Consider the following 10,767-nt stretch of genomic DNA (forward strand, 5'->3'; position numbering starts at 1 on the left):
GGCTGCTCTGTGTTTCAGTCAGAACAAGTTGGAAGTCTAAAGCAGCTATGCAAGAATTTTAGAGTTCTTACTGAAATCCAGAGCGGATTCACTCCAGAGCTGCCTGATCTGGAGCTCCCTTGACCAGGAATGTGCCTATCTGACTGCCTAGAATCATAGAATCATAGAATAGCAGAGTTGGAAGGGGCCTACAAGGCCATCGAGTCCAACCCCCTGCTCAATGCAGGAATCCACCCTAAAGCATCCCCGACAGATGCATGTCCAGCTGCCTCTTGAAGGCCTCTAGTGTGGGAGAGCCCACAACCTCACCAGGCAACTGATTCCATTGTCGCACTGCTCTAACAGTCAGGAAGTTTTTCCTGATGTCCAGCTGGAATCTGGCTTCCTTTAACTTGAGTCCATTATTCCGTGTCCTGCACTCTGGGAGGATCGAGAAGCGATGCTGGCCCTCCTCTGTGTGACAGCCTTTTAAGTATTTGAAGAGTGCTCTCATGTCTCCCCTCCATCTTCTCTTCTCCAGGCTAAACATGCCCAGTTCTTTCAGTCTCTCTTCATAGGGCTTTGTTTCCAGACCCCTGATCATCCTGGTTGCCCTCCTCTGGACACGCTCCAGCTTGTCTGCGTCCTTCTTGAATTGTGGAGCCCAGAACTGGACGCAATACTCTAGATGAGGCCTAACCAGGGCCGAAGAGAGAGGAACCAGGACCTCACGTGATTTGGAAGCTATACTTCTATTAATGCAGCCCAAAATAGCATTTGCCTTTCTTGCAGCCATATCACACTGTTGGCTCATATTCAGCTTGCAATCTACAACAATCTACAATCTACAACAATCTACAACCCTATTCGCTTCGGTCGGATTTCAAGGTGTTAGTAATGATGTTTAAAGCCCTAAGTGGCTTGGGACCTCGATACTTGAGGGAGCACCTCTCCCTACATATGCCTGCCCGATACTTGAGATCTGTTGCAGAAGCCCTCCTCTGCAACCCACCAACATAAGACATACGCTTATGGTAGGACATGGCAGAGGGCTTTCTCTGTGGTGGCAACCTGGCTGTGGAATGCCCTCTCCTTGGAGACCCAATTGGTGCCGACACTGACTTTATTCCAGCGCCAAGTAAAAACATGCCTTTTTAACCAAGCCTTTCATGGTTAAATTCACCAAGCTCGCACATTGTTTTAACTGTTTTAATTGTTTTTATGGCTTTTAAATTCTATACTGGTTTTAGCTGTGTATATTTATTGTTTTATATTGTATTATTTTATCTGTACGCCACCCTGAGATCCTAGTGATATAGGGCAGGATACAAATGTCTTAATAAATAATAAAAATAAATAAATCTTTCTGGATTAAGCCTCAGTCCTTTTAGTCCTTATTTTTTAAGTCTTCCAAATTGAAATTTTTGGTTGATTTGCGAACCAAATGCATGTTTATTCCTGTGCCATCAGTTTCTACTTCTTTAGTTTCATTTATTTATTTATTGCATTTATATCCCACCTTTTTTCCTCCAAGGAACCCAAGGCGGTGTACATAAACCTCTTCCTCCGCTCCATTTTATCCTCACAACAACAACCCTGTGAGGTAGGTTGGGCTGAGAGTCTTTTGAGCAACTTCCTCTTCTGGCTTAGATACAATCTGTTCCTTCTCTGTGAGAATCATCTCAGTGTGTCAGGGAAAACTCATATAGAGGTTGATGCAACCATGAGCTCTGTAGGTTTGCTAGTGCATTTTCGGGGCTTTGTTAACCTGAATGCGCTCAATTGTCCAGAGCCTTGAGCTCATCATTGCTCTCAGCCCTTTTGCGCATGCTCAGGAGCAACTCAGCACTCTTTTTTTTGCCATCACCCCAGTGTCTAGCGCCACTGCTTGACCTGAGCACACCTACCAACCCCACCACTTCTTTAGAGTCACATCCTTCAAATATTTGGTGGCCTTTTGGGATGTGCATATCCTTCCTCGATAGCTTGGGCAGTCTCAGAATGGCCATTACCACCGGGAAAACGTCCACTTCCTCTGGGAAAAAGTCTATTCATCTAAACATATAATAATGAAATACTGCAGTCCGGTTTTTAATCACGGCTCTTGAAATTTAATCTCACCTTGGACTTCTTTCTCGTGTACTTCCTTGAGTTTGTTCAAGAATTCAGCAAACGTTTCCGCAGCCATGTTCTGTGTGTTGTCACATGGGTGTGTCCAAGTCTGTGGGCCAGCGAATGAAATCAGTTGCTTCCCAGATCAGTTTTCTCTTTGTTCAGTCTGTAGTCTAAAACCAAAGAATTATAGATGCATCAGTCCAGCCAGTGTGTAACCCAGCAAACAGCAAAACCTTTCTCTGTGTTCGTGTGCTGCTGGGTACTGGCTGATATGGTGGATGGAGGGCCGGCCCTGTCATTAGATAGAGTTGAGGCAACCACCTCAGGCAGCCGCAAAAGGGCAACACATGGTCAGTTATTTTATTTATTTATTATTTATTTATTGCATTTAGATCCTGCCTTTTTTCCTCCAAGGAACCCAAGGCGGCATACATAATCCTCCTCCTCTCCATTTTATCCTCGCAACAACAGTCCTGTGAGGTAGGTTGGGCTGAGAGTCTGTGACTGGCCCAAAGTCACCCAGTGGGTTTCCATGGCCAAGTGGGGACTAGAACCCAGATCTCCTGACTCCCAGTCCAACACTCTAGCCACTACACCACACTGGCTTCACTTCTGTATTTTTCTTGCCAAGGAGGAGAAGACATTGGGGGAATTTTTGGCCTCAGGTACCAAAATAGCTGAACTGGCATTGGATACTTCTTGACATGGTGGAGGGGGCAGCCTAGAATCAATGTAGGCATTCCTAATTGTGTTTGGTGAATGAGCGGCTAAGCTGCCGCAGTTCCCTAACTTAAGTTATAGGAGCATTTATATCCCACCTTTATATTTTAACAAAATCAAGGTGGCTAAGAACCAGATTAAAAAGCAACAGAAACGTTTTAAAACGAAGAAATAAATCTAATCTAATACACTGCTGAACAATTTAAAAACAGGCAAGAGCGGTAGATAAAATTAAAAGTCATCTGCAGAGGAAAGCCAGGAAAAATTCAACCCACTGGTGTCCAGCTTGCAAAAAAAAAAAAGGGGGGGGGAAAGAAAGAAAGAAAGAAAGAAAGAAAGAAAGAAAGGAAGGAAGGATGGATGTATTGCCTGATTCCCTAGAGAAAGTTTTTTATTCACCATAGGCGAACAGGAAAGTGGTCTTTGGTAGCTCAAACTAAATGGAATGTCTGGGGCCAGTAGAGGAAGAGGGATTATGTTCTCAACTACTCACTTGTCCTGGGCAATTACCACGTTTGCACAGATGTCCTTTAGACACCTGCCTTAATCATGACTATTAAGTGGTGTTTTATTTCCCGGCTGATATTACAAAGGTGTCATTAATTTGAGACCTTGCCAGTTCCATTCAGACTCAGGGCAGGCTTCGATGGGAAAGGCTTTCATGAGGGCAAATCTTTCCAGGAAGCTCAGATTGCATTAATACCTGTGGCTAGAACTCCACCCTCACGACACCCTCTGGCTCTCTAAAGGCACCCTGTGCATCTGTAGGTTCAGAACATATCTCCGGTTTGGTTATTTTTGTTTTCAAACCCTTTCACATTTTCAAAGCACCTGAAATTGTCAAAACCGAGAGCAGCGTTCAACACCTCGAAGGGATTGCGATTTCCCTGCCACCTTTTAGTCAAATCTTTCCTGATCTGCTGTAGCGGAGTTCCTTGAACTTCTCAATGAAACTGCTGTGTAATATTACACAGAGAAGTCATTTGATACCTGGTTGATAAACAGGAACAACGACTTTCTCTCGTCAACTGAGAAGCGTTCTTGCGAAAAGAAAGAGAGAGGAAGAAAAAGGGGAAAAAAGTGACAACGAACGAGCTGAGCTGTGGAGGCACGGACTTTTCTGTCCTCGCTTTGTCTCCACACGCATGATGTACCTAGACTGTAGATATTATGAGAAGCCAACTTTGATATTAATATTGTTTATATAGTAGCATCAACGCACTTAGCACGCTACATGTACTCATTATTTTTGTTTTAACATAAACTAATGGGCAGGTCCATGCCCTGAGGAGATTACAGTCGATCCAATGGGATCCTTCCACCAGCAGAACAGACAGTGCCCCCAGATCAATTTTTCTCTTTCCCCTGCAGCTCCCGGTGTGCCCCTCTTGATCAGCTTTGGGTGTGTGTGCGGGGGGGGGGAGTGCGGGGGGGGGGGAGAGGAAGGGAAAGCACCATTTTGTGAGCAGTTATGTAAGGTTAGATTTAGACCCATATGTTGACACCAGGAGGGAATGTGTGTGTGTGTGTGTGTGTAAGGGAAAGGTTGAAGCAAGGGGAATAAGGGAAGAATGTACACCAAGGCGGTTATGTGAATGCAGCCTTGGTTTCAGTGGGATATGAGGGCTAAGCCAACAAGGTGGTTTTGAGAGAGAGAGAGAGAGAGAGAGAGAGAGAGAGAACGAGAACTGGACAGTGATGGGTTTTGGGGGCTCCTTGAACCCAATTCTATCAAATGGCCCCTTAAGATAGGGTGACCATATGGAAAGGAGGACAGGGCTCCTGTATCTTTAACAGTTGTATTGAAAAGGGAATTTCAGCAGGTGTCATTTCTATGCATGCAGCACCTGGTGAAATTCCCTCTTCATCGCAACAGTTAAAACTGCAGGAGCCCTGCCTTGTGACCAGATACAAAAGAGGGCAGGGCTCCTGCAGCATTAACTGTTGTGACGAAGAGGGGTATTTCTCCAGATGCTGCATGCATACAAAGGACACGTGCTGAAATTCCCTTTTCTATGCAACTGTTAAAGATAGAGAAGCCCCTCCTCCTTTCCCTATGGTCACCCTAAGATATGAGAGGTGGGTCCATCTCCAAGCATGCCAACCATTTCACATACACCGGAAGTAAGGTGCCCATCTGTCTTACTTTATAGAGGACAGTCCTCTATTGGACGCCCTTGTCTGATGGGCTGTCTAACTCAAGACTAATTTGAAAGATAAAGAGCCCCGCGAAGGAAGAAGATGGGCCTTGCAATTCCCCATCAACAGTCAGCATCTGGACAGTAGACTGAGCAAAGCACACAGGAGGTCCAATTGGACACCGTCCCCCCCCCCCCCCAGTGATATGTATTGTATTTTAGTTTATAGTTAAAGCTGGCTTCTCTAGTTAAAAGGATCAGCTAACAGGCAATGGTAAAGTCCTCCAACTGAAACGTTGAAGACCATCTGTCAGGAAGTGTAGAGCAGCCATCCCTAGCTGGATGCCCTCCAGATGTTTTGGACTTCCATTTCCATTAGACCCAACCAGCATGGCCAATCAGTGGAGGTTGGTGGCTCCGATGCCAGTGGGGCAATGAATCCGCTCTAGGTTTCAGTCAGAAATCTGAAGGAGCTACCCTTGGATAGTCCTTGAGAGTTCTGACTGAAACCCAGAATGGATTCACCACCCCACTGGCACTGAAGCCACCAGCCTCCACTATGGCCAATGGTTTGGAGTTCTGGGAATTGTAGTCCAAAACACCTGGACGGCACCACGTTGGGGAAAGCAGTTGTAGACAATGGTGAAGCAGATGGACTATTGGTGTGACTTCCTGGTTTAAATCCATCCTCTTCCTTGGGGCCAGGAGAAGAGCGTGGAGACAGATTCCTGCTTTTGGGCACGTTGGCAAACTGGCAGAGAAGTGTTTCATTTAGGGATACCAAGAAATCCCAAAATGCCTGCTCCCTTTATTCATCCTATTCATCCGTTCTAGTTGGCCAAATGCAAAATAATCAGGGTAACCGGGCCATTTTAACAGACGCGAAACAAATTATCTCTGGAAATGCATTTCAGTGATGATATCACCGTATGCTTGCAACCCTTCTTGACTGATGATGGGTCAATGCTCCTCCATTTTATATAATGATCATGCAAATAAAGAGAATTTATTTATGAGTTCTGGGTACGAGGCAAATAATGAGGTCCTTAATTGAGTTGGCCTTTGTCTTAAGCATTATTTATAAGAAAGGTGTCAGATGGGTGCAATGCGTTACTTCAGAAAAACAAAGGCAGGTTCTTTTTTCTCCCTGGTCATCTAAGCCTAAAGGGACTTTTCCAAATCAAGAATATAAAAGAATAAACCTTTTCTAAAAGAAATGCAGCACCAACCCCATGTACCTACAAGGAAACAAAGCAAAGCAAAACAGATCAGAAACTTCAGCTGGTCCAAAACAGGGCAGCAAGATTGTTAACAGGGACTGGCCATTGAATCCATATTTATGCCAGTATATTTCCTGCTGCACAAGCTGCTAGTCCATGAGAAGAGCCAAATTTTAAAGTGCTGGTATTAGCATCCAGAGCCCTAAATGGCTTATCTGAAGGAACGCCTCCTCCCATATGTACCTGCCTGGAACCTAAGATCATCTTCAGGGGTCCTTCTCCGTGAGCCCTTGCCAAAGGAAGTGAGGCGGGTGGCTACCAGGAAGAGGGCCTTTTCTGCTGTGGCACCCTGCTTGCGGAGTGAGTTCCCTAGAGAGGTTCGCCAGGCACATACATTCTCCTTCCCAATGAAGACCTTTTAATTTCTCCAGTATTTTTGCATTTTAGAATCCTAGCCTTTTACCTCTGCAGTTTTAAATCTGTATTTTAAATCTCTGTGTTGCTGCTTGGTTTTATTCTGGTTGCATTTTTATATTGTGGTTTTAAGCTTCCATAGTTTATATTGTATGTTGTACCTTGTGCTTTTAATTTTTATGAACCAGCAGAGAGCTTTGACTATTGGGCGGTATAGAAATGAAATGAAATGAAATGAAATGAAATAAATAAATAAATAAAAATAAAGTATTGTGGTAGCTGTTTTCGATACAGGATCAATGCCGGGTCCCAGCATTTTGTCACACTCAAGTCAGATGTAGAAAAGGAAACTAGCATGAAGTTATGCAGATGAAGGGATTGGGCTATGTAGATATTTTCTTAGAACTGAACTCATCATCATCATCATTTTAAAATATTTTCATTCCCTCTATTTCTCACCTCCGGAGTTGATTGTGGAGAGTTATGTAGCCCAAATGGATTTGCACTATCCAGGTGGTAGCAGTAGTCTTGAAACAGCCTCAAGGTTGGCAGAGGTATGGAAAAAAATGTAAGGGTGGGGAGGAATCCCCCAAAATTGATCAAAGTGGATTCGGTATACTCTGTGGGTACTAGTGGAGGTGAGTGGCTCTGATTTTGGTGGGGCTGTGAATCCATGCTGGACTTCAGTGAGAACCAGCCAGAACTCTAAAGAGCTATCCAAGGTGTTGAACCCCACCTTCAAAATAGGTTCAGCACCTATTTCGGATTTACACTCCCACTGAAATTGGAACTGCCAGTCTCCAATGGTGGGTATGGAATGCTCACTGATGTGTGTGTGTGTATGTGTGTGGAAAGCAGATGGGAGATAGAATGGAGGACCATGGAGGACAGCATGGCTACCAGCAGTGGAGGCTGGCGACTCTGTTGTCAAGTGGGCCAGTGAATTGACTCCGGGTTTCAGTGAGAACCAGTCAGAATTCTAAAGGAGCTATCGAAGGTGCTTCTCACCTTGGAGAGCTCCTTTAGAGTTCTGACACGTTCTGAATGAAACTTAGATCTGATTCACGGCCCCACTGACAGTGGAGCCACCAGCCTCCACTGTCTGCCTTACTGAAACATTAGCACTGCAACATTTCGTTGCAGGACACTCTTGTAAGTAATGATGTTGGTAACTTTTGAAATGAGCTAATTCAGAGACTCTGGCCGGATCTACACTATTGCTTTAAAGCACTTTATAACAGTTTTATAGCACTTTAAAGCAGTTAAAGTGCTTTAAAGCTGTTATAAAGCGCTTTAAAGCAGTAGTGTAGATCCAGCCTCTCTCTCTCTCTCTGTGTGCTCTTTTAAAGAATGAAAAATAATATTAACTGCCCCGTCTTAGTAATTTAAGACTCAAACAAACCCACAATGGTAAGAGAGGGTAACTCTGTTCCGCCACATTAAGGATACATAGGAAGCAGCTTCACATCAGAGTAGGATCTGCATTGGAGCCCCTTTTTTCTACGCTGGCACAATATTGTTTTCCAAACTGCTCTGTGGGTACACGTTAATGAATATAGTAGGGATGTGCTCCGCTCCGATTAGGAGCGTAGAAGCAGTAGCGGATTGGCCTGCTCCGCCTTACCCAGAGGCGGAGTAGGAGCGGACCGTGGACCCCTAGAAGCAAGGCGAAGAGAAGCGACCATTTTTCGGAGCTCCGAGTTCAGGCGGAGCGCTCCGGTCGCCATCTTGAAAACATTTCGCCATAGGATTGCATTGCGGCAAATAATCGCGCATAACTAGGTTGTTTTTGAAGCTATCGTTCTGGAAATTCTTGTGCTCAGAGAGTCGTGGATGGGGGTCATTTTGAGACCACTCTCACCTCTCTGCGTTGTCCGTGTCGCGTGCTATATTTTTTTGAAAATCGGGTCAACCGCGCGGCTCAAACGGCGTTTCGGCTTTTCGCCCATAGGATTGCATTGCGGAAAAGAATCGGGGATAACTGGGGGGGGGGGTTAAGCTATCGTTCTGAAAATTCTTGTGCACAGAGAGTCGTGGATGGGGGTCATTTTGAGACTACTCTCAACTTTCTGCGTGCTGTGGTTCACGTGCAATATTTTGTTAAAAATCGGGGTTTGGGGTTTTTTTTTATTTATTTTTTTATTTTTTTGGAAGCGATGACAGGCACATTCAACTCCCAATCCTGATGAGAATTGATCTCCTCAGAAAGCATCCTCCTCCAATCCCAGCGTTGGAGGGGGGACTAAGGCAGACCCACCCTGAGAACTTTCTGTTTTGTGTCTCTTTGTGGGTTGGCGTTCGTGGAGGGAACACTTACTTAGCTAGTGCTCCTGCTTTGGAGATAGATTAATATAGGTTTAGTTTGGCGCGTGTGTGTGTTTGTTTGCTTCTTTCTGACTTATAGCTTAGTTTGCCCTGTGTTTTCCCCTTACTTTGATTTAATATAAACTTTATTTTTTAATTTTGGAGTGTGTGTTTGGGTTGGTTGGGTTGGTTGCCCCCCCCTTCCTTGTATTAAAGCCTGACTGTTCTGCTTTTGTGAAAGCTTTCTTTTGAAAGCATACACACACTTTTTGTCCCATTTCCCTACATTTATATTCTTAAACATATTTTATTATATTCTTTTACACAGTCTATTAGTATATATTCTCATACATATTATATTAGTAGTATTCATATTTTGTTCTTCTTATAGTAGTGGTTGGTTCTTTTCCCCCCTCCCCTCTCTTAAATCCTGATTGTGTTTCCTTCTATCTTCTATATACCAAAATATACCAAAAAAAATTGATTCTCTTTTTCTTCTCTGTGTAACTTGGACGGAGTGGGCTGCTTTTGTGCAGCCACAGATTGAGCATTTTGGGGAAAGCATACGCACACCATTTCCCTATTCTTAAACATATTATTATTATTATATTCTTTTACATAGTCTTAGTAGTCTATTAGTATACATTCTCATACATATTATTAGTAGTATTCATATTTTGTTCTTCTTATAGTAGTGGTTGGTTCTTTTCCCCCCTCCCCTCTCTTAAATCCTGATTGTGTTTCCTTCTATCTTCTATATACCAAAATATACCAAAAAAAATTGATTCTCTTTTTCTTCTCTGTGTAACTTGGACAGAGTGGGCTGCTTTTGTGCAGCCACAGATTGAGCATTTTGGGGAAAGCATACACACACCATTTCCCTATTCTTAAACATATTATTATTATTATATTCTTTTACATAGTCTTAGTAGTCTATTAGTATACATTCTCATACATATTATTAGTAGTATTCATATTTTGTTCTTCTTATAGTAGTGGTTGGTTCTTTTCCCCCCTCCCCTCTCTTAAATCCTGATTGTGTTTCCTTCTATCTTCTATATACCAAAATATACCAAAAAAAATTGATTCTCTTTTTCTTCTCTGTGTAACTTGGACGGAGTGGGCTGCTTTTGTGCAGCCACAGATTGAGCATTTTGGGGAAAGCATACGCACACCATTTCCCTATTCTTAAACATATTGTTATTATATTCTTTTACATAGTCTTAGTAGTCTATTAGTATATATTCTCATACATATTATTAGTAGTATTCATATTTTGTTCTTCTTATAGTAGTGGTTGTCCCATTTCTTGTCCCATTTCCCTACATTTATTAGTAATATTCTTAAACATATTATTATATTCTTTTAGATATTCTTAGTAGTATATATATATATTAGTATATTCTCATACATATTAGTAGTAGTATATTTTATTGTTATTGTCCCATTTCCCTACATTTAAACATATTATATTCTTCTTATACATATTCTTAGTAGTACCTTATACATAGTATTAGTAGTATTAATATTTTATTAGTCATCATGAAAAGAGGAAGCAGGCGTGCTGAAAGCAGCAAGGCTCAGGCTGCCAGCAGTAAGCAGGCTGCCTCTCCTCCTGTGAAACTCAAACGGGCAACTCCTTGGCTGACTGCTCCAAAACAGAAGCAGGACAAGCAGCAGGCAGAGCCACTCTCTTCTGCAACTTGTGCCCGGCGTTCTCTTTTTGAGGGTGGGAATGGGAAAAGTGCCCGTTTGCAAGAGGCACGTGGCAGCAGTGCCATTAGAGGAGGAGGAGTATCCCCAACTCCTTCATTCTCCTTTCAGCCCACGAGCCCGCTGATGGACCTAGACGAGGTCCTCAGCACAGTGGAGGGGGG

At 43.3% G+C, this 10,767-nt stretch overlaps 1 protein-coding gene and 1 pseudogene across 1 annotated transcript in view; both read right to left on the reverse strand.

The window, feature by feature from the left end:
* RBBP8NL (RBBP8 N-terminal like) overlaps window positions 1-2,256 on the reverse strand; it is a 37,541-nt gene extending 35,285 nt beyond the window's left edge. The window contains exon 1 of the mRNA XM_063120777.1: window positions 2,101-2,256. Coding sequence (XP_062976847.1) covers window positions 2,101-2,167 — 67 coding nt within the window. The 5' untranslated portion in view covers window positions 2,168-2,256. The remainder of the gene's footprint in view (window positions 1-2,100) is intronic.
* Window positions 1,432-1,936, reverse strand: LOC134413375 (large ribosomal subunit protein uL22-like; annotated as a pseudogene).
* Window positions 2,257-10,767: the final 8,511 nt, after the last annotated feature.

This window comes from Elgaria multicarinata, chromosome 1 (assembly GCF_023053635.1).
Source record: "Elgaria multicarinata webbii isolate HBS135686 ecotype San Diego chromosome 1, rElgMul1.1.pri, whole genome shotgun sequence".
NCBI classification, from domain to species: Eukaryota; Metazoa; Chordata; class Lepidosauria; order Squamata; family Anguidae; genus Elgaria; species Elgaria multicarinata.